We start from the raw sequence: 24822 nt of genomic DNA, 5'->3' as shown, positions 1-24822 counted from the left end.
ATTTTAGACGAAAGACAAGAAAACTCCAAAAGCCATAATTATAATTGAATGAAATATGCGTTGACATATGAAAAATTCTGCTTGTTGGTTAAATATACAGGTCCTCGAAGCATACATTAGTTAACAATCTCGTAATATTGTTACTGAAAGCTTTAGATCTTCTCAATTTGTTCAGAACATTTTTGAATATTGACAGATTACAAAGACAATAAAAGTAAAGTAGTGAAGTTTACTAAAGATCTCTGTGGAAACGTAAAGTACTGCATGGTGTTTATATTTTTCTTGTTTGCCAACCGTTCTAACAATTTCAATTACATTGTATAATATATTGAAAGTGGTATAATAATAGAAATTCTTACTTCAACATAGTCTGCTAAACATTGAACATGTCTTTCTAAATTGATATCAGAAAATACAACTTGAACTCTTGAACCTTGACTGGTTATTATTTTCCAAATGCATTCGGTACTTCTGCTGTATGGTTCTGGATAATGTGGTGATATCAATGAACCCATGGGCGATGTTAATGTGCCTCCACAGCCTATTAATGAAAATATGCACGTAATAAAATATATTTATAATAATAATTGAATTTCTCACCTGTTGCAGTTGAACTCCAAGTTATTCTAAAGCCATGTCCTGTTCTACTCAAATCCGATTTGAAGAATAAATAAAGTTTATTGGCATGAGAAGCTATTTGTTTTGGTATGGTACTTCCACAAAATTTGCCTATTAAAGGTGATGCTGAGGTACCACCATTTCTGTTAAGTTTAAATAACCCAAATATTATTTTCAATGGATTGAAAAGATATATAGTACAGGTAAAATAGGATTAAACCCAAAATTAAATTGGACGCTTCTGATTTTCTAGATTCTTAGAGGTTTTCGGTTACTGAATAAGTCTAGCAACTTTTAACGAAATTACGAGCACGGGTTGTCGAATTTTTAGAACTGAAAAAAATTTTGAAACACGAATAACTCGAAAAATAAAGCTACCTCGATAAAAATTGTAGAGCACAAAAAAGGTCTCAAATCATTTGTTCGTTGGAGATACTATTTCTGAGTAAATCTCCCTCAACGCCAAAAGCCGGAGCATCCGCTTGCGAATCCAAGCCAATTTACATTCCAATCGCACATGGAAACTGCTCTAATTCTGGGAAAACTACTTCTTTAAAAAAAATCAAAATGCATCATGATGATTAAGATATCTATTTTCTACTCGAGTAAGCATAATTTTCGAGAATCTTGCGAGATGAAGAAGTATATTGGCCACATAAGCACTTGAAGTTTCAATGGTTATATTTCGTCAGTCGCCATATAAACAAGCAAATTCAACGAAAGATTTGTCGTTCATGTTACTGTCAATGTTTTCATGTATATGTTACGCTCATTATTTGTAGTCAATATATAGTCAATAGCTAATATAACTAACCTAACCTAACTGCGTTCAATGCATTTCAAAATGCCACAACAATTCCTCATGCAAAAACAAATAGGTGGATATGCAGCGAAGATTGATTTTAGTAATTTACTTTTTTACATTAAAACGACTGTTAATAATTTATATTAACTACTGACTATATGGATATATACATATATAGCATTATATTACGTGAGCTGACGTCATCTGAATCTAAAATAATTTCATTTAAATTCTAGCTATATCAGAACAGCCACAACGCGTTCTGGCAAACGCAAGGCGCACAGAACGCGTTGTGGCTGTTTTAAACGGCCACTGGCTGTTTTCGGTGTTTGAGCGAATCATATATAACACACATTATCAACTTCTTGGTTTCAAATGAACTAACTTTTAGAAAAAGCGATTACGAACACTATCTTCGTTCTCGGATGATTATTTATTATTTCAATATTCACAAACTACAATAGCTTCTCTTTCACAAAAATGTGGGTACTCATTTTGAAGCCTACAATTTCAACTTCAAGTTTATACAAAAACTTTTTCGGGATGATGTATCCTTATTCTTACAATTTTGAAAATGCATAGAAAGTTCAAATTTTTTTCCGTAAATATGTCCTTAAGTATCCAAGAGTAAGTTTATTCGAAAAGTTTTTGTGAAAGCACGTTACATAGAATCGATTGTAACCAATATTTCAACATCTTCCTTACCTTTCCATCAAATAATACGTTTTTTATGCAATTAGAACATTCTATATCAAACTGATAATTAATCTAATTGAATTAAAATATTTTCAAGATTTTAAGGTGAAAATTTATAGGCTAGGAAAAAATAGAAACTCTTTTGGACTCGAAATTTTTTGTACCGGCAGTATTCTCGAAATCTTCATGGATTTTGAGTTATTCGCAATTCAAAATGTTTTTGAGTACTTGAACGCATATTTCGGTAAAAATTTTGAGGTTAGGAAAAAATGCCTACGAACCAATTTATGGAGAAGTTTGTGCTTTACTTTTTTTTGTTCCGGCATTTTTCTTCAAATTCTACATATTTTTCGAGTTATTCGAGATTCAAAATATTTTTGAGAGTTCAAATCCATTTTATAATGGAAATTTTGTTGTGCTCCACTTTTTTGTCCCGAGTTTGTGTCGAAATGCTCATAGTTTTAGAGTTATCCGCAATTCAAAATGTTCTTCAACACTTTTTTTCAAATTCCCCGTAGCTTTCGAGTTATTCGCGACTTAAAATATTTTTAAGTGTATAAGTGTATACTCTACATTGTTTGTTACGGCAGTTTTTTTCGAATTTCTCATGGTTTTCGAGTTATTCGCGTTTCGCTATTTTTTTGAGTTTCAAGTCCCAAAATTTCGAAAATCCATACCCGTAGTTTTGTTAAGAGCTGCTAGACTTATTCAGTATCCCAAAACTTCCCAGAATCGAAAAAATCCAAAGCGCCCAATTTGATTTAAGGTTTTAGCTCAAAATCGCCCAATTTGCCTATATTAATATAAGAGCAATAGGAAGAACTTGATATTGAACCATATTTAAAACATTAAAACAAGTGAACATAAAATAAAGTTTTTACACTGATGAAACAGATTTTTATGTATTTATATTATACCTTATCTCAAGCCAATCGTATCGACAACCTGAATAGTTTTCAATATTAAAGTCGGTTACGTTTAACATTATCTGTTGTCCTGGTGGTACATTAATGGTCCATGTGCATTCTCTATTCGTTGGGTAATACTCAGGATACCTTGGAGATTTAATTACTCCTGATGTTGTGAAGTAATTCCCACCACATACTAAAATAGAACAAAGGTGATTAAAGCAATGTTATTTATAGGTGTTATCCATCCATCTATCTAATATAAAGAGAAAGATGCATTCACATCAGAGACTGATTAGAAAAACTAGACACGTATCTATGGGCACAAACTTAGAAGGAGACGCGTGCAATGTTTCTTATTGCAAGTACTCAAATCTAACAAACTAAATATGAAATTAGTCATCAGTAACATTATAGTAGTTTTATTAGTAATTCTATTTCATGTTATACATCAATTTGTTTGATATTTTATTAATGCTTTCTTTTTTTCGTAATTTCTAGCAATATTCCATGCTTAATCTTCCAAAGAAACGGTGACAGTGGTGAAACCAGTTCTACCAGCCATTTAATCGATAATGTATGAATGTAATGGCATACATATAGTTTGATAGTTGCCATCGTATACAATCACCTATTCACGTAGAGCTTGTTGCATTTTGACTAATTAGAGTGAGAATACCTTCGTTTCAGTGACTATTGTAGGAAGCATTATCCATTTCAATAAAAATCGGCACGCTGCAGGGCAACCCCAAACCACAGATCGAAATGAGTTGGAGTTAACTTATTGGTACGTTAAAACATGTCGATAAACCTTCAAGAACAGCTCTGCGACTTCTTGTAACTTGAGCTTTTACTAATGTCTCGTCTAAATACTCAATTTTTCGATTGTGTTTATGAAATTCTGAAAATTTTGATTTTCTGTTATGCTTAATAGAGGTGAAGTTTCGCCAATATTTCCCGAATTGTGTGGATAATTACGTCATTACCTTTAATTTATCTTTTTATTGGAATTTATTAAAATATTTTGTACCTCATAAAAGTGTGTGGCATCTGAACTTCACCACAACGACATAAATCTACAACGTCTGAGGAAATGTCTTTTTGAACTATGTACGAACGATACCCAGAATTTGTTTGGAATGAATTTTAAATTGTTTACGACCACATTTCAGTCTTTTCATTTTTATTGTTTGTGCTAGCTTAGATAGACTCTGCGAAATAATCAAATTCACGATCACAATTACGCTGTTAATATAAGTATTCACATTCTCCTTTTTATTATCGAAAAATATGAATAATTATCATACTTATTTTCAATATTTGAACAAAAACTCAACCTTTTTTACAAAAAAATCACAAAGGTATATCAAAATACCACATGAATTCGAATGTTTTTATGTACCGAATATCTTCCTGACTTATTTCATTTTTGATTTGTTAGACTATATATAAGGACATCATTGATATGGTAGCCTACGCACTCACAACCTTTAATCAAACATTCTCTTATCCACACAAAAAATATCTTGTCAATAAAGATGTAATAAATAAGCTTCACCATTCTTTTCCTGTATGAAGATATACGATGCCAAGAATCCATCCATACTAACAGTAACATCGGTTGAGAAGTATATAGACATCATATTGGAGGAAGTTAGTAACATTGGAGGTAATGTAAATCCGCAGAATTTTCCCATTAGAACTCCTTGACCTAAATCTGTGTTATTATCATAAATTTGAACATTATCATAAGCACATTCGTAACTTGGTTCTACATTAAATGTCATCCATGTTAACTGAATAACATTAGTAGGTGGTGCTATTATGGTCCATTTACAATGTAATCCTGGAGGATAGTATCCATCTGGATGTGATGGTGATGCAATATTACCAAACTTTTTTCTCAAAATGCCTCCGCAGCCTAAAAAATATTTATCAACTTAAATACCACATTATATATAAAAACTGCGAGTTTATATTACTTTCAACATCAATTTCAATTCCTGAGACATTGCTACAAATAAATATAAATAGAATTAGCTTATCAAATATTGAGAGGTTTAATCTGTACATAACTAGCCCTAAGAAAACTTCTCGATCCTTAGCTGTATGCTGTTGTCCTCTACTTACAATCTCAATATTCTATTTACTATCGATAATCAACTGCAAGACAGGAAACAGCTTTCTCTTAGAACATGGCCCAGATAAGACATTTTTCTCTAATTTCTTCACTAAATATTTTTGCTGGCCTTCAAAGTTCATTCTTCCACTTCATACAAAAGCAACGTCCAAAGATAGTAACGTTCTCTGTCTTAATTCTAAATGAGACAATTGTTACAAAGGAATGTTTTCATTTTCATGGAAGTGGTTTGCTATTCTGCACTTAACCTCCTCATCTAGATCTAGCTGATTCCTTATTATAGGACTCAAATTCCAAATCAAAGAATCACATTGTATATAATATATCAAGAAGTTTGTCATGAATAAAATAACAGTATTAAGATCAAATTAACGACAATATTAATTTGTGTATGTCCTCTTATGTACAAGAAAATATTTCAGTAACTTACCAACATCCATTGATGTATATTGAAATGATACTTGATCAGATTGTAAAAACCTAAGTTTTACTTTTATCCACAAGAAGTTGTGAGTTGATGTAAGGTTGACTGTATTTGTTCCACAGTATTTACCAATCAAAGTACTATTCTCATGATCCCCATCTCGCACCTAGATAAGGCAACATATAAAAATTTATAAATAGCATCTTTTGAACCAATACTGTTGCAAATAATGGCCTCACCTCTACATATTTCAAGAAGCAGGAAGCTCCTTCTTCTCTTTTATACCGAATGAACCGCTGCGGCATATTTAACTTTATGAATAATAAGATTAAGTTTCCAGGAGGTCTCTCTATTTGATAAATGCAACCTGCTGAGTCTCTGGACGATGTATCAGTAGAGAAGGATCCACTGGGAGCAGTGTAAATTTTACCACAAACTTAAAAAAAATTACATGACGATATATAATAATCTCAGAATCTCAGTAACTGGTTCTATTATTTGAATTTAATATTTACCAGAGAAGAAACTCAACTAACATTTAGGTTTTTTGGATTAACTTATAACTTTATATATTTAAAAACATACCACTTTTATATTCAAGTTTCCATCCCTTATTTGTCTGTCCACTAGATGATGAAACAATAGTTAACTGATGGGTTTGGGAAGTGAATGGAGGTGGAAGGGAATTTCCACAGAATCGTCCAATTGATGGCGAATTATCATCAGGTCCCTCGTAAATCTATAGCAAATAATACAAATAGTCTTATTTGAAATATTCTATAAATAAATTTTATAAAATACATACTACATCTTAATTCGAATCAGTGTAGTATAGTTAATCACAGTGAATAATTATAACAAAAGTGACCCCCAAAAACATGTGGAATTTATTTTCAGAATTTTAGGTCCACCACTAGAGAGCGTATTTGCAAATATAAAATTAACAAAGCAAAAATTATTAGAATTTACGCAATGAAGTGCTATTTTTTATATACAATGACAAAATTCTACGCATTTTTCATTTCAAAAGGTTTAGTCTCTTCAAATAAGAGGTGCGGAAGAGGGAAATCTTGTTATGAAAAAATGCCTGTTCGGTTCTGAATAACCGATTTTTTTTATAAACTTGATGTTGTTTGAAAAAACTTTTATCGTGAATGCGATGTTCCATATATTTTAAAGCATTAAGTAGGGCTAAACTAAATTAAAATTAAAATGGCGAAACTGTATGTCGCTCTCTTTTTTTCTGTCCCGAGATATCTTAAGAAATGTGTAAACGGCGAGATTGCACCCTTAACCTACACCAGAGTTTGAATGTTCAAGATTATGATATCAGGCTAGATTATTGCAACTGTCTATTAAATATGATACACGAAGATCCTGAAATATTTTCACGAATTTTGTAGACGAATTAGTCTACGTTTCATAGTAATTGCAAAATTGCAAAAATATGCACTTCTGGTCCGAAACGAATCCCCGTAGGAAGTAGGAGATCCAACATCAGGGTTATTGGTCTAAAAATGTGTGGTGCGAACAAATGATCGGGCCATTTTTTAATGAGAGGTTTTTTAAGAAACGAATTGCCACTTTTTTTGAAGACGTACCCTTAACCATTCGTCGTGACAAGTTCTTAAAACATGATGGTTTCCCGGCACCTCATTCCCTATAAGTTCGACATTTTTTAGATCAAATTTACCCTGATAGGTGGATAGGACATGGAAGTTCATTTATTTGGCCACCAGCTAAATGCTTACATTTTTATTTCTGGGGCTAAATAATAGATCTCGTTTACACCAATAGACCCACGGCAAGAGATGATATAATTTGAAGAATACGACAGGTAATACGAAATATTGTCCAACGTAGGCGCCATTAATTACGTAGTTAATTATTTAAGCTGGTATTTGTTAGATTTGTTACATGATTTATTAAATGATTAGTAATAACTCCATCTATCGGCAATATCTAGAACCTCTGGTATTGACGTTTGGTATTGCTGGAAGAAAGCTCTTTCAAACAACATCAAGTTTATAAAGTTGAACCGCACTCATAACAAGGTTCCCAATCTCCCCCATTTCTTATTTGAAGAGATAGGCTAAACCTTGTGGAATGGAACATATGCAGGTTTTGAAGAATTCGATTATCGTATATAAAGCATAACTTAATTAAGTAAATTCAAAAAAATATTGCTTCCTTAATTTTATATTTTCAAATGCGCCCTTTAGTGGTAGACCAAATTACTCGGGGTCACTTTTGTTATAATTTTTTCGACATGAAGCTGTAATATAATCCCTTCCTGAGGTATGGCAAACAGCCGTTATTAGTTGCTCATCCGGTACGATACAAAATTTTTTTAACTCACCTCCACATAATTAAAGCTACATCCACCATTTGCATTCAGATCAAAACTATTAAACGTTATTTTAATCTTATGGCCCGCAGTTTGTTGGATTTTGTATTGACAGATTGTAAAATCACCATGATGTGATGAAGAAATAATCCCTTCTTTAGCTGTGAACACTCCTCCGCAGCCTGGTACTCCTGTACAATAAATATGTGATCAAAACTATTTTACTTGTTATTGGCTCTACTAGTAATATTTAGATGGTAATCATAACTTAAAAATATAAGAAATACATAAAAATGTTTTATATAAAGGTTGTGCGAAATCATCAAAATTATTTCATAAAATGAAATAGAAAGATCCTGAGAACCAGAGTGAAAAATTTTGGAAACCACTTGGCAAGTTCGATTCTCATTCGCGCTACGTTTCAATCTCTCCTGGTAAGCTGAAATATAATATTCTGGAGCGCCACTTAGAGCCCTTAGACTTGAAAGACATCCACAAGTAGGTACATAATATGCTTTGATTGTTTTGTTGAAAATATCAATATTACTTACCCATGTCTCAATAGATAAAAATTCATTGCCAAAAAATAAATTATTATGTATTCTACAAGCATGTTTTGCTGTTTATAATACTGACTATTAAGATTTTGAAGAGGATTGAGTTATTGCAAATAATAGATTCAACAACTGAAAAAAACACATACATAGTGTGTACTAAACAGTTTATCGAAATTCAAATGGTCCAACATTAGAAATCCAAATCCCTCATTAGCAACTGCTTCAAAATATAATAACTATTGATTTTACATGCTGTAAGGTTATGCTCTAGACCAGTGATTCAGATGAACTCCCAAAGATCCAAAGGAGACATTCGACAACGATGTCAACCAATTTCCATCGTTAGATCCTCACATTTGTTGTCAAGTTTTGGGAGGGCGGTTGTAATATAATAGAACAGGGTCCACCAATTTCAGTAATATATTGAAAGTGATATAAGAGGAAAAAGAATAAGGACCTCTGTTCTTGATGTAAATCCGTTAATAAATTAAAATTTAATTATGTAAATGAAATATTCATATCTTTGATAACAAATAAAACGAACTGTCAACGATAACTAATCATTCTACAGGTATATCTAAAAGAGATAAACCATGGAATGAGAGCCATTGCTTTAACTTCCAGACAAGATTATCTTGGATGTGTGCAAGTTTAAGTTTTGTTCCAAGTACATTGTCATCCCAATTTTTATTATTATTGTATAACGTTACTCTAATGAGGGAAATGAAAACAAAGACACCCCTCATCAATGTTACAACTGGCAGATTTTTTTAACGAGTTTATATTAACTTGGTATGTTTATATATAACAAAATTTTTGAAGTGAAAACTTCTTTAGCGGCGTTGCACACTTTTTGGAAATGGGTAAAAAATGTTAAATTCGCGTCAGTACATGTGACCTGATCGAAAATTCGTAAGACGGATGGAGAGTAGACAGCCGGCGCGGTGGAAGAAGAGGAAGTAGCACAAATTACATGGGTGTGCATATGAAATACAATAGCATGTTTAATGCTACTGTTTCTGAAATCTGTGATATTTGTATAAGTCTTTCCCACTTTGGTGATAATCAGTTCATTATTATGGTTGCTGTTTACATCTCTCCAGATAAGTCATTGCGTGCTATACGAGACTTCTTGTACGAAAATTTATTCATTCTCATCTGCATCTGCATTACTTCAATAAAAATTGGAAAAAGCTTTGATGAATTGCCAATGATTTTGAGTTGAGATTTCAACATAAACTTTGCAGATGATAAAAATCAACTATTAATTGAAGTTTTAAATAATGAATTTGGTTCGTTAAATGATCGCAATCTTAGCACAACGAAATACAAAACTATCGATGCGGTCTTTATTAGACATTTAAATGGGATCGAATCAAAACTGTTCGTTTCTTACTTCAGCTATCATAAACCGATGGTATCAGTTTTAGAGATTGACGATGATGGTTCTGGTAATAATGATGATGAAAAAGTCGTCGAAATTATGGATAGTAGTTTTCTAAGAGATAAACTTTGTAATATAATATAAATTGTCATGTTTGTATAGGATACGGCAATAAATAAATATTTTATTCTACCACATAAATGTTAATACTTTTGTACTGATAATTAAAGCAAATCGTGCAAAATTATTCCCTAACCATTCCAAAATATCACAAAAATGCACAACGTTAATATTCAAGTTTTCACTTCTGCCGGCACTCCCGGAATGCAACCCGTCGTTTTTATTTAAATAGATTTTAAAGACGTAATAATGTCTGATGTATTTCACATAATTAATGATATGACAATACAATAATTTCATAAATTTGTGATATTATACTGATCAAGTTCACCAAGATCACACGCTTCAATAGGAAACCAAATTAAAATTTGGAAAATAATTTTTTTTAACACTTCAAATGAAGGTAGAGTGGTTAATAAAAAATAGATATGATGTAAAAAAGCGTTGGGTCTTTCTAAGATAATTTTATAATGTCTTATTTCAAACATTCTACCCTTGAAACATTTTTTTTAATCTTTAGTTTGGTTCACAATTTAGTTTTCAGATTCAAACTATTATTTATCTATATACTCGAAAAAAAAAACAAGCTAAATATAGTAATAAAGTCATAAAAAAGTCATACATTTGAAATAAGGAGGTAATGATTATTTCTGTTTGTTCATACAAAAGAAAATAAATCTTTATCGCGTCTTGACTTTCACCCTTCGCAGTTTGTTTTTTATCAAAATAGGAAGAATAACTTGTATTTTGGGAATAAAGTAACTTCAGAACGCTCTACAATGTGCTCTGTAATTTTTGTAACTGTTTAAAAAATATCTTGAAGAGGATATTTCACTGCTAGATACTGAACACATTATATACTGTTCTCAGACAACAGCACTTCTATTACACTGTTTGACACGCGTTTCAATAACCAAGTAATTATCTTAACAGACCTAGAGTAAATTGAGTAAATTTCTTCATGTCAGACAGATGTCCATAAAAAACTTAAGATAAACGCAGCCTTTGTAGAGCATCAAGCTAAACTATATATGGGAGCGCGGAATTCCTCATGGATTTACAGAGTTTGAGAACGTCAAATAATTACCGTCCTTCTCGCCTGTCCTCTAAATCCACCTTGAAGCGTCTTAGATCTTGGCGTATCGTTTTATTTTGAAGGTAATTTTATTTAAATTAATTTTCGGAACTGGGAAATAGGTTAACAGAAGCATCATGTGAACTTGAAATATATTGTTCAAAGATTGATAGAATAATGAAGAAGAACCAATAGAGTCCATACAAATTACTAGTACCTTTCGTCACAGAACACCGAAAGCGAAACGCTTAGAATTCTTTGAACATATGCTACAAAGACTGGAGAAAGACTCCAATTTATTCAATGTAAACATACGCTTTACCTAGAAGGAGTATTCAACAAAAAAAAATAGATATTCTTAGAAAAACAAAAATCGAAGCCAACCAAGTTATATACAACTTTATTTGACAAGCGCTAGCGTATACCAGTATTAATCTTCACAACAAGATTAGAACCTTACTACCAACTATTGCTACTTACTTAAAAGTAAGCATTCGGATTATACTGAAAAATTTTGATCCGTTTCAATGATTTACCGTAGAAGAAACACTGACTAGACAACATATAATTATGCTTCGAGACACTATTTGGGGATTTTATATATAATAATGGTGATTTTTATTTTTATGTTTCTACTAGAACTAATACTTACCTTCTACAACTGAGTAAGTCAATTGGAAGCCATTATACGTATCTTTGTTGTCCGAGTGAAAAACAACCGAAACTCTACTTCCTGGTGAGTAAAAGGGTGCAGGAAAAGAGCTATTACAAAATTCTGCGAAGATATTGTCGTTATCTCTTGGAAATAGTACGGAGTAAAACTGAAATTTTTTCAAAAATACATTATTATTGGTATTGTATGTAATGAGAAAGTTTAATATTGAAGTACGAAAATGTACCTTTTATTTTGATTACAAAATAAAGCAGCCTATGGACAAAATGTAGCTTCACTTACTTTTAAGTAGTCAGCATTACAATCTTTATTGTCTCCAATATCAAGAGAGAAGAAGTGGAACATGATGCGTTTATCGTATGGCGCGATAATTCGCCAATGACAATCCCTAGAAACATTGATAAAAATTGAAAAACATATTTGTTAAAGAGTTACGTTTTAAGGTTCTTTGTAATCACAACTATAAACTTACCTATTCAATGGATAATGTCCTGGAGAACCTGGAGACTGAATTGATCCATGACTAGTTGATATTAAGGTCTGATCACACACTAAATCAATAGATAATATTAGTATATCATCATTGAGGAACGATAAGTAAAAATTTGTTAAATACTTCATTGAAATTTAGTCTACTCTACGGCCATGCTTGCGTCCTGGTCGCAGCGACACTAACGTTACTATCATATCGCCGTGTTGTAAATTCTGTGCACATGGCCACGCTTAAGAGTTTTTCCACTTTAGTTCGGATCAATCCATGGAAAATAATGTACTGGTGGCAATTATTGTCTGAGCATATTTATGGAAAAAATTAACGCAAAGAAGCAGTTTCGCACATTTTTCGTTTTGGTCTTAACTTCCAAAGCGGCGCGGCGGCAGTGTTTGAATTTTATTTATAATTAAGTAACAGTATCAAACAGTTTTTTACTTTTAACATCTTCTCACCAACTTTCTCCTCAATAGACTGGTCACAAGCATGACCACCTACATAACAATCAATACAATCCGCGTGTTGTTGCAACCAAGACACAAGAATGGCCCGTAAACTTTTGTCATTATAAAATTCATTTTACCTGGTTTAACTGCCACCCAACTTAGTTCAAATCCGCCTTTCGAAATCATCCTATCTGATCTAAACCATAAATAGAGCGAGTCATGCGTTGAAGTAAATGAACCATTTAATGGGATTTTGTTTCCACAGAACCTTCCTCGAGATTGCGCGGCAGTACTCATACCATCATGAATCTAAAATGAAACTTTGTTGTATTGCAGCTAATGGGGTGATTATTTGGATGTTATTATTGTGTGTTTTACTCTACAAATATTATTGAGAGATATTTCTTCATCATATGTTGCTTTATATATAGAGGCCATTCGTAAATATGGAAGATTAGATGTCTGTAAAGTAAAAGTTCCGTGATCACATGGGGAGATTGAGGTAACATTTTAGAGACCAATTCTAGTGTGATGTAGAATGCTGTCGCAAGTCTCACTCCAAAAACTAATCGCATCGCCGAGATAGATATTGATTTCATTTTTGCCAAGTCACGTATGACTTCCTTCGGGAACTACGAGTTCTCAGGTTAGGCTAGGTTAACCTAGATTCAGGGAAAGTCCACGTACGAAGGTAAAGCTTCCCCTATTAAACGAGGAAAGTGGTTTGGTGAGGTGAAAGTTCCACACGATATGACTTATCACGGCATCTCAAAAAATGATGAAATCAATATCTCGGCGAGGCGATGAGTTTTTGGAGAGAGGCTTTTGGTCTGGCAGCACTCTACATTACACCAAAAATAATCACTCCGTACCTCAATGCCAAGGTCGTCAATCCTCATCCTTCTGGCCTTGTAACCCCAATCTCATCATGAAAAAATAGCGATCTCTTCTAAATTATCAAAGCATATCATCTTAGGTCAAATCCTACCTGGCACAGTATTCAGAACTAACATTCTCGCCCCGTCACAAGAAAACGTGATTTTTCTGTTAACCCGGTACTCTCACTTTACAAATATTACAATTTGTTCTTTTATTTGTCACAGCTTTGACATCATAGAAAAAAATCCTTTTTCTGTTTCGAATTTCTTACTTTTTCAAACGCAACTTTATCAAAAGGATTCATGCAGATATTAACAATGAAAGGAACTGTGTTTAAAAACAATTTCAACTCAACTTCACTCAAGTTTTTCATGTTCAAAACCATACTCAATTATAACGCAGCGAAGTGTCTCTAAACATTTATAATCATAATTAGGGTACATGTTTAATGTTGGTACTATATTAACTCCATAAAAGTCATAAACTTTCTTTCATTGAATAATTTCGTTTGATTGTATGATCTATAACATCCCCCACTTGTACTATATGATCAATGATTGAATATGGTATTATAGTTAAGTATCCAGATCGTTTGATGACTGATATCCATGTTCTCGTATTAGATACTCAGAAATATTTAAAATAAAACTTTTTTCACTATTCGGTACTGTATTGTCTACTTCAAAGGGTCCCCAAAAAGCTCTCACTATCAATGAAACACTAGAGTTAAGTAAAAAAAGCCGCATTTTTACTAACGAATTAAAATGATTAAACATAAAATACAGCGCTGCGAACGCTGCTGTCCTTAGACTGAACCAATTTAAATATTCTGTTTAGACGCACGTGCTTTTCGGCGGCACTGATTTCTTGCCAGGGTTACTAATAATATGAAACTAACTAAATTCAATACTTTTGTAGTGTGAATGGGTATTATAAGTGCTTCTTTAAAAGTCGCCTCGGTATATTAGTTTTGCTCTAACACTTAAAATATTCCTGCAATTAAGAATTGAGCTAACAGAATTGCTGTATTTCCACGAACATAAGCACCAGATGATGATAGTTATTAGAAGAATTCTGAAATTTCATTAATAAACTTAACTTACTTCTAACCAATCGTTTCTGCAGTTGGGAGAATCCTCAATATCAAATTTAGTTATGTTCACTTTAATTACTTTCGCCGTGGAATTTAGTATTATGGTCCATGCACAATTAGAACGATGGTTGTAAGTTTGTATATCTCCACTAGGATATTTAAGTGTGCCGTTATCAGTTCTTAAGTAGCCGCCACAAGCTGCAAAATATATTTAATAAATAGTTCCAACATGAAAATTTTAAAATGGTACGAAATTTTTAGTGATTACTTCTTAATATATTCACCTTGGAGTTGTGATTGACAATAGGTGCCAACAAATCCTGTCTTGCAACGACACACTAGACGATTGTTTACATTTTGACATTCTCCATCATTTCGGCAAGGATTCGGAGTACATGCATCTGTTCGTAAAGTTTCACAGTTCCTTCCAGAATAGAATTTGAAACAATCGCATTTGTAATTTCCATCTATGGTGTTTACTGAACAACGTCCGTTGATACAGGGATTAGGATTGCAAGGATTTAATGGGGCATTAGAACGAACACAACCATTTGGACCTACACCAGTACCGATATATCCCAATGGGCAAATACATTGAGTAGCACCTAAGCCTGAAATAAAAAATTAGATTTTATAATTAAAATATATTTGCGAGTTTCGAGGTATGATCCAAGTACCATTCTTGCACTTACTTGAACTGTCCCTACAGGTAGCTAGAGGATGACAACCACCATTATTTATATTACATACTCCTTGGTAAGTACACATTATACCATTTCCTACATATCCTGGCGGACAAGGACCGCATACCCTCGATCCCTAAACGTACAGTTAATTTTTATTATTGATGTAAATTGTAAACATTCAGAGGAAGAAATAAATATGTTCCCAAATGTCCTTTACACGATTTTAATTTTGCGACAATTTTATTTTACATGTAATTTTTTTCAATGCGGATAATGAAGTAGACTTACATGAGTATTTATACATAGAACTGCTGGATTTGAGCTACAACCTCCGTTATTTATCAAGCATTCATCTATATCAGTACAGTGATATCCGTTGCCAGTGAAACCTACATATATAATAGCAAATTAATACTTATTTCCTTAAAATTGGCCATGATGTTCCAATTATCAATGTTACACTCTTTACAGTGTGATCTATAGGATCATTGAATCCATACTCAACAGTTCCGATTGACAAACCTTATGACATTAAGCAATAAGTTCCATGAGGCTCAACACTATCCTTTATTGTCCATTTACCTATAGTTTCTCAACATAAACATTGTTAGAAATATAGCTTATTTCATGACGTTGAAATTTGCTCCCCTAAAATAACTATCCATATGATGAAAAATTTTTCATATACGAAGGTAGGTTGTTAAAAAAGTTTTCGACTTCCCCTGAAGATAACATCACTTATGGATATAATTTTGGGAATACATTGAGTTTCGCACTGAAATTTAAACAATTTTGATCGCTCAGTTCGTGAAGATTTTTCTGAAATAGGACGACGGCCTTTCAGGACAACTAAAAACTGCGTCAACGACCGACGGATTTAAGTAGAGGCTGTCGATACATAAAAGCTATCCGCCCACTGGGTGCCGTGTTTGCTCCCTATGGACCAAAAGCGTATTCATATGAACATTTTCCAGACCGTATTGACGTGGTTTCATCAAAATCAGTCGAGTTTCGTTCGTAATAACTGGATCCACCACTACACTCCTTAAATGAAATAACTGTCAAGTCAGTTGATTGCAAATGGTAAACCTGCTCAGGAAAAAGCAAAGACGCTTTCATCGGCCGGAAAAGTGATGTCCACCATTTTTTAGATAAGACATAGGATTGTGTTCATCAAAGTGAAGGTGAAGGCTTCCTTTCTTAAGTCAGATACTTTTCAGACAACATCGTTGTTTCTTCTCAAAACATCAAACGAAACATTAATTCTTTGATAGTCGCTTTCGCAGTTTGGAAGATGTTTTTGTGTACGAATGTACGTCAGCTTTATTCAGTGACTATTCACTAACACCTGAAAGATCTATTGTACCATATGTTTCTGGATAATGAGCCAATACTTATTTTTAAAAAAGTATTAGTCAGATCGGAACTACAATAGATCAGGTATAACGTTTTCACTACATTACTCACTGAAAGATTCACTACAAATATTTCAAAATATACTATACTCTACTAAAAAAAACAATACTGATCCTATGTATTATGATATCTACTTTACCTGGGGGGCAGTGGCCACAATAAAAAGAACCAGGAACATTTATACATTCCACGTTAGGTGCACAGGATGTATGTGTTGAAAGACATTCGTTCACATCCACCGTGCAAGGGGCATTTTTTCCATCTGTTGTCCAGCCCTAAAAATAGTTTTCAATAACACTAACGGCTCACACCAATATTTATTTTTTCGATGTAAGGATGCATGTACTATAATGAATTCTGTCAATATGATAAGATTTTATTGATGTTTAATATTCAATAGTTTATAAAAAATGAACCCAAAGTAAATAATGATATTAATTACGTTTTGAAAAAGTATCAAACTATTTTTTGCGTTAATTACCGGATCGCATAAGCATTTGTACCCATCTTTGTTATTGTGAGACACGCAGGTTCCATGACCACATAACTCTGGACCAGCAGTAGCGCAATCGATACTTTTCCTCATACAATGTATACCAACGTATCCATTAATACAATCACATCTAAAAAATAAAAGTGTCATTTAGGCATAAGGTCATTCATTGTTTTACGTGATATAATATGGAGGTTCCGAATACTAACTCATAACAAAAAAAAATTTGTTAATGGTTTTAATCAATCTCGAATATTACCGTATGTTTGATGAAAATGACATATTATTATTAGAATAGCATTCGTTCACATAGTAGAAGGCACTTTCCAGTAAATATACCCTCAAATTATTGCGAAATGCGAGAAAAGATGATATCGGCAAGTGATTGTGCATTTTCTGGCATTGTAAAATATTAAGCCTAATTCTGTACGTGGAGTAGGTAGGTAAAGGTCGTGTCCTGCGTTCCTAAGTGAATAGCCGTGCAACGATCTTTCTGAAATTGGAAAAGCATGCTTATGAATTAGGCAAATAGGATTCAAATATGAATAAGAAAGGAAGAGTCAGAATTTTTTTATTATTCAAGAAGTCCCTGCACTGAACCCTGCTGTTTAGTCCGTGTGAATATCTAACAGCTCTCTTTTGTAGTTTGAAGATTCGGTCAAATTGAGTCGCACCACACGTACCCCAAAAGAGAAGAGCATGCGACTCAATAAAGGTATAATAGACTGTAAAGAAAATGGATGAGTTCAGTTCTATGGAAACTGATCTCAGCGCAAAGCAGGTGGAACTTAATTTTTTAGATAAGGCGCCAATATGTAACTCCCATTTCAAGGAATTGTCCACAACAAGCCCTAAGAATTCTACAAATTCAACGAAAGCAATGGTGGTGTTTTTTAATAAAAAAGGCTGCAATGTATTTTTATATGGTAAAACTGTTATAGAAAATATATGAATTGATTACCTGTAAGATCCAACTAAATTCACGCAAATACCACCGTTTTGACAACCCAAATCAGTTCCTCCAAATCTAGTACATTCGTTAACATCTAATGAACAATCCTCGCCCTGTGAAATATCAAAATTGGTGATAATCAAAAGAGTGACGTTAAATGTATATTGAAAATTATGAACAATTCAAACACTGGTAAAGAAAATTTGATCTTTGTCGGGCCACACGAACTTCATTCATATTTTCCACTTTTATCGGTTAGCAAAAATAAGTAAATACAAAGAATTTCATTAATTAATGAAATATGATTATTTTAATGACCGTCCAAAACAAAAGAGTAACAAAGTTTTATTATGAATTTACGATTTAGGATTTTCTAGCAAAATTAGATACAAAATAGTAATCAGCCAACATCCTTCGATTCCATTTGCCCTGATAGTGCTTGGCCTGATGGGATATCTCCCCATGCATATGGTTCACAGCTCCCAAATTCTCAGGAAAAAATCCAGATGTAGGTCCAAAAAGTGGATCTTGACATATGATAAGCAGCTCGCTAAAACACTCTTTTTACGTTTCACTCTCATAGTAACTAGGAAATGTACAACAAAATTTTTAAAATATATCCATGCTTATTTTTTTAGATCCCTATCAATTTCCTGATTTGAGGTCCAACGAAAATAGCCACTTCTATATTTGCGTCAATCATGTTAGGGAGATTTTCGCGTAGCAGAAGTTGGTATAACTCAGTTCAAATAATCGAGTATAAGCTTTGGAATCATGACATATTTTGAAATAATATTCATTAGCTCCGATTTTTTTGAGTCATGTTTCCATAAGATTCTTTTAAATTAGTAGCATGGGCCAGAAGTACGGAAGAAAATATATTTCCGTATAATATAGTTATACTGCCTTTTAGCTAGTTTCAGAAGCGCCAATGAATAAACGCCCAAAAAGAAAAATTGAATTTGAAGTCTTCATTTGTATCATTATGATACGCCAGCTCTTCATTTTATTGATAGAATGACCTGAAGAGGTCGTCATGATGTTAAAATTGGTTTATTTTAGTTTCATGTTGTAGCAAATTCCATTGTTTTAGGCGAGATCCTGAGTTGTGACTACTTTTTATAATTAATTTGCGAACCAATTCGTTAAGGTATTTTGAGCTTTCGAGTGTGACTTGTTTGAAATTTCTTCGAACTCAGATTCATCGTCATCAACGGTTCGTGATTCGTGTGGGTTCTTAGAATTAATTAATATCGGTGAGACAAAAAAAACATGATCTTTTGGTTTGGTTATCATGGGTACATGGGTAATCATGGGTACAACAAACGGCATAGGACGGGATCCTTCCTTCCATACACTAAAATTCTTAACACATACAGGAAGCAAAAATGTTATCTTTATAAGCCTCAAGGAACTTAAAATACTGACGATAATTCTATCACAAGCTTAGTGAAATTGCGTCTTTGTTTCCTAAAAATCAATTCTCCATAAATATAACAAAAAGAGTCAGTATCGTTATTATACTTTCTCGGCATATTCACAAAATCCTAGCAATTACTTATAAATCACTAAATTTCAAGTAATACAAAAATAAGGTCTGTTCAATCGTGACCGTTTGTTTGCGTTTATGATTGGTTGTACGAATCAACACATCACAAGAAATCTGAAGCCAATCGAAATTAAACTATTGCTTTTTATTAATGAGTGTAGGCAGTAACACCAAATTAGCCATCAGAAATCGTGTGACGTAGCTATAATGTAATTAGGTAAAAATAAATCTAAAACAAGAGATATACCAATTATATATACCATTAGTAATAATTGAAGATATGCTACTAAAAACATGTATGACATACCTCCCACTGTGGAGGGCAATGACACAAATACCCTGAAAATAGATCCTGGCAAGTTCCTCCATTCTTGCAAGGATTGCTAATGCAGTCATCTATAGTTAATAATGTTTGTATCGACATTATTCTTCGCTGTAATAAATCTACTCTACGAGATAATTTTCTAAAAGTGAGTCTTGAAACTACTTGGTCAGTTATGTTTGCGTGAGTTCCATTAGGTAGTGGTTCGAACGGTTTACTTTCCAAAGCTTCAATGCGATCACTGAAGGAAGTTAAAGTTTGTTGATAACTATCTGTAAGTTGAGTGGCAGTTTGGGCCTAAAAGTGACAAACTGGTTTTTTACATATATCCATATACACTACAGTATTGGAGACAATTTGAAGAAACATAGAAATTTGAATGTAAACACTTTTAACTTACTTCTAGTGTAAATTTTCATCATCAATTTACCGGGGAAAAAGTAGAATTTAGGAGGCTCCTTTTTGTGTTTGCTGTTTTATTTGCATTTGTAACATAAACTGAGATTAGCCCAATTATTCAAATAAAAAATTGGTAGTTGTATTCAAAATTAACGGATATGCAAAAATAACGATCTTATGAGAAGCCTGTCAATGACATTGGGCAAAATAGAGAAGTAAATATTAATACTGCCAGTACCAATATTTTTGATCAAATAAACACAAATAAACCGCGGCCTAGAGCCGGAAACAAAAGAGGGTCGCAGCGTTTTGTAAAAAGTGAAAAGTAAAATCAAAATAAAGCCAGGTGAAGATTTCATTATTGATGTTATTATCCTTCCTAGAATGAAAGCAGGAATGGTGTTGTGGGGTGAGGATTCGAATTTTTTAACTTACCAACGTTTCGACCCTTTATTTGATATTTATCAAGGTTAAAAATATGAGGTACTTTATAACTCGAACATTAATTTAATGGTAATAACTTCCATTAATAAATATGACTTTCTGAGTTTAATTCATTTGAAAACAGAGTCTTACCTTTTTCAGTATTGATAGAACATTCACATTATTTATGAAAACAATTGATTGACTATTAGCTACAAAATCAATATTTTTCCCAGGAGCTGCTACTATTTGAAGATGGCCATTATTAACTCGGATTCGTGGTCTAGAATGAAAAATGATAGAATATAAAATAAATGTAATGACTCTAGTGATATTTATACCAGTAAACTAAACTATCAAAACCATTTTTTCGACATTTCTAGTACTACCTAAAATATACAATAGTTTTTGACATTGAAGTTTTTGGACAAATAGGATCTGGAATGAGCAGAATGTTCTAGTGGCAAAGCATTAAAATTTACTTTTCCCTGTCTACATGAGTATTATTTAAAACAGCAGTCAGTAAAATTCATATCGATTAGCTTAACTCCGCCATCATGGATAAGTAGTATCAGAAGAAGAAGAAGATCGTTGAGAGATTTTTACGTCAGTTCGTTTAGTTAGTTTCTATAATATTACCAGAGATGTCTTTTTTCAATTTATATCCATTTAGTTATATAAAGTATAACTGTACCATTATTGCTATCAATAAAGGCTACTTAATTTCATTATTGTTTAATAAAAATCTGTAGAATACATGTACAGAATGTCCTATTGAAACATTTTTCGTAGTCTATTAGAGAAATATATTGCAAAATGATTAAGCACATTGTTGTAACAGCTTCCAATATGTTTGAGTAAAACTTGACAAACAGTTTAGACATAATTTAAAAAGTGCTGTTGACATAGATACTTTCTTTTTCCCCTTAGAATATTTCTAATTGTTTTATTTTTATGTAAATCTCATCAATGCGACAGACTTAATACTTTCAAAGCTACATACATGTATTTGAAGGTGACATTTAGAATATCTAATCTTATTTTATTACATATTTCACACAAATCAGATTATCAAGGAATTTTGTTAACTTTAATCTAATTTTCATTATTTACTCTTACAATTATGAAACTACTGTATTCAGAAATTGTAAACCCTGGAATTGGATGTTGATTGAGCAGCGCAATCACTAAGAAGGGATTGGAGTATAGATTATAGAGATCTATTTAATATGCTAAGCGAAGAAGCATACATATATCTTTCTCTTTGCTTTCGATCTGCTCTCCCGCGTTCCTTCCCAGGATATCATCTCGAACACTTCGGAAAAGGGCGCAGTCACCTCTTCATCATGGATATTGAACATTTTGCGTTATATCTATACCAGTGTCCAGTAATCAACCCGATTGATAAGCTTCAGTTGATTACTTTCGATTTAAATACGATTGAATCCCAGTACCTTGGATAGCCCTCTGAAGGTATATGGTATACCTGTTCATAAAGCTGTTTTCAGTTTTCTGTCCATTAGACTTTTGATAAAACCATCAGGTACGTTAATATGTCTCCCCTTATACTTCTTCGGACACCAGAGACTCAGACAAACTTGACATAGTTATTCGTTGACAGCTTTTAAAGTCACTCATTTCAATTTTGTATCACCTTGTGTATCTCTACCCAGAAAAACTCGAAAGCTTGCCGATTGTCGCAGTAGATATTGGTGTGTTTTTGGGTTATCAACCTTACAATAATTATTACGACATGACATAAATTCTAACTGGGGAAATAAAGTATGTATCCCTACAGCACGCCTCTTGTAATGGAGCAAAATTATCTTCTGTCACTGATGTTTAAACAATGTGCTGAAATAGTTTGGAATAAACCGCCCTTTATTAGCTCGAAAAGAAGAAATATTTCATTCAAGTGTCTTATTTTATACAAAAGTTTTTCCATTTACAATAGAGCCGGATTTGAGGGAAAGCATCCGGGGCTGCAGCTCCGGAGTCTTCACAAAAGGGACTTTTGAAATTTAATATCAGATAATTCTCGTTTTCGATTATATTTATACATGTTGGTTAAATGCTAGAGGAATATACTTGGTTTCACAAAAAATTTGTTATTATCGAGTGAAAACCATTTGGAGGGGCTCCACTCCTTTCTTGACACGATGCCACCAAACCTCTAAATCCGCCCTTGAGGTAACGTTGTAAATTATTGGTAAAATGATCAATGTATTTATGATATTACAGACTGTACTTTGTGCTTTAAACCAACAAATTTATTTGAATTAATATGAATTTTTATATATTCACCTGTCGCCGTATGTTTTAATTCCATTTGAACAACTTATATAAATAATAAATAAATAAATGTTTAAGGAACCCATTTTAATATTCACAAGCTCCACATTTTAACGCTAAAGTTAAAAACAAGTAACTAATTAGAATGTTATATTCTCACAAAATTTATAATCTAACGCAATTGTTAAGGGGCGTTAAGAGTATCAGATTTTATTTGTATCATAGAGGAACTCGCATAAAGGTAATTCGATACATCTGTAATATTTAGGGATATACATTTTTTCCAACTTTAAATATATTAATATTCCTTTTAACACAATTTTTAATAATGGGGGCTCATGAATTTTAATATCAATACTTTCTCTGTATAATACTGTCTCTTAAAGGATGCCATAAATTTTTGCAGTTCTGCAATTGCAATGAAAAAAAAACACATCGTATTCAAAAAATGTTTATTTGAAAAAAGAACATAAAATGGAAAATAATATAGTCTAAGTGGTCGCTGGCATTCTTAAAACCTGGCCCTTCGATTTTCGAAAACTCTTCGGCACATAGGGCTGGGTAAGTTACCTATTTCTTGATGAATATTCTTCTTTTATTGAAATATTGTTTTTAGTTAATTGACGAAGACTCGACTTTCAAGGAACCCAAAAAAAAAATCAGCTTGATATTGTTGGGAGGTCTCTGCAGGAGATGTGTGACTGATTGTACCATCTTACGACAACCATATACATACTATGGTTGTAGCTCTCATAATAATGTAACTATGGTTGAAAAAAATCTCGTAGCATTTTTAGATATTCTGCAGAGTTAACAGTAACTGAATCGCCGTCGTCAATTATGCCCTTTGAAGATATTGCCAGCTAAATCGTCACTTTTGGAGAATGGGAATATCTTTGGTGTTTTAATTGAGAGTTTTCTCTACTCCAAAATTTGCAATTTTGATTGTTGATATGTCTATTTAAGTGACAGTGATCTTCGTTTGAGAAAGAAATGTAAAAATTGCTAAAACTTTCGAACATCGTATGGACACTGATTTTTCTTAAAATTGAATCACTTTCTTCCAATTCTTGCACTAACTGTATATGAAGGCCGATTGACATAATGCAATACAACGTGCAAGACATTGCATGTAAGTCTCTTGCCATTGCATCATGGCGGTCTCTAAGTAAAAGTAAACAAATTCCTAACCTCGAATTTTATCTAATATTTTGTGCCTAGTTTAACAACAAGTTAAATTTTACGAAACTCAGCTGATCTGTCAAGCCAAAAGTAACTAGATTCCAGCTTGCACGCAACAAAAATGACACAAAACCGATAATGTCAACATCTTGCATGAAACAATCAGCTGAACTTCATCTGCGCATGCTTTTGATCAAGAAATATTGCGTCTTGCATTGCGTTGCACTTTGTATTGTATCATGTCAAGCGGCCTTTAAAAGGATACAGTTTCAAGTTCAACGTCAATCCCGATACAAATTTGTTCGGGATATCGCCTCTTAACGCTTACGTTTAGACAATCTAGGATCGTCCCGCACAATCGTTTACTTGCGTCACGATCTCTTCGCTTCTCCTGCTTCAGTGCCTCCCTATTAGTTCTTTATCAATATTTGTGCAAATGATTCAATTAAATTT

At 32.9% G+C, this 24822-nt stretch overlaps 1 protein-coding gene across 1 annotated transcript in view; it reads right to left on the bottom strand.

The window, feature by feature from the left end:
- LOC130451416 (cubilin) overlaps positions 1-23285 on the bottom strand; it is a 70302-nt gene extending 47017 nt beyond the window's left edge. The window contains exons 1-22 of the mRNA XM_056790413.1: positions 23200-23285; positions 21049-21178; positions 20059-20370; positions 18212-18315; positions 17239-17380; positions 16897-17032; positions 15630-15730; positions 15348-15474; positions 14940-15266; positions 14666-14853; positions 12821-12992; positions 12220-12298; positions 12030-12135; positions 11727-11895; positions 7951-8129; positions 6177-6330; positions 5831-6027; positions 5598-5757; positions 4586-4948; positions 3037-3223; positions 601-761; positions 360-541 (exon numbers count right to left, since the gene is read on the bottom strand). Of these exons, the coding sequence (XP_056646391.1) occupies positions 360-541; positions 601-761; positions 3037-3223; positions 4586-4948; positions 5598-5757; positions 5831-6027; positions 6177-6330; positions 7951-8129; positions 11727-11895; positions 12030-12135; positions 12220-12298; positions 12821-12992; positions 14666-14853; positions 14940-15266; positions 15348-15474; positions 15630-15730; positions 16897-17032; positions 17239-17380; positions 18212-18315; positions 20059-20370; positions 21049-21178; positions 23200-23273 (3750 nt within the window). The 5' untranslated portion in view covers positions 23274-23285. The remainder of the gene's footprint in view (positions 1-359; positions 542-600; positions 762-3036; positions 3224-4585; positions 4949-5597; positions 5758-5830; positions 6028-6176; positions 6331-7950; positions 8130-11726; positions 11896-12029; positions 12136-12219; positions 12299-12820; positions 12993-14665; positions 14854-14939; positions 15267-15347; positions 15475-15629; positions 15731-16896; positions 17033-17238; positions 17381-18211; positions 18316-20058; positions 20371-21048; positions 21179-23199) is intronic.
- Between the last annotated feature and the right edge of the window lie 1537 nt (positions 23286-24822).

The sequence above is a fragment of the Diorhabda sublineata genome, chromosome X, assembly GCF_026230105.1.
Source record: "Diorhabda sublineata isolate icDioSubl1.1 chromosome X, icDioSubl1.1, whole genome shotgun sequence".
Taxonomy (NCBI): domain Eukaryota; kingdom Metazoa; phylum Arthropoda; class Insecta; order Coleoptera; family Chrysomelidae; genus Diorhabda; species Diorhabda sublineata.
This window is presented reverse-complemented; position numbering and strand designations above follow the sequence as displayed.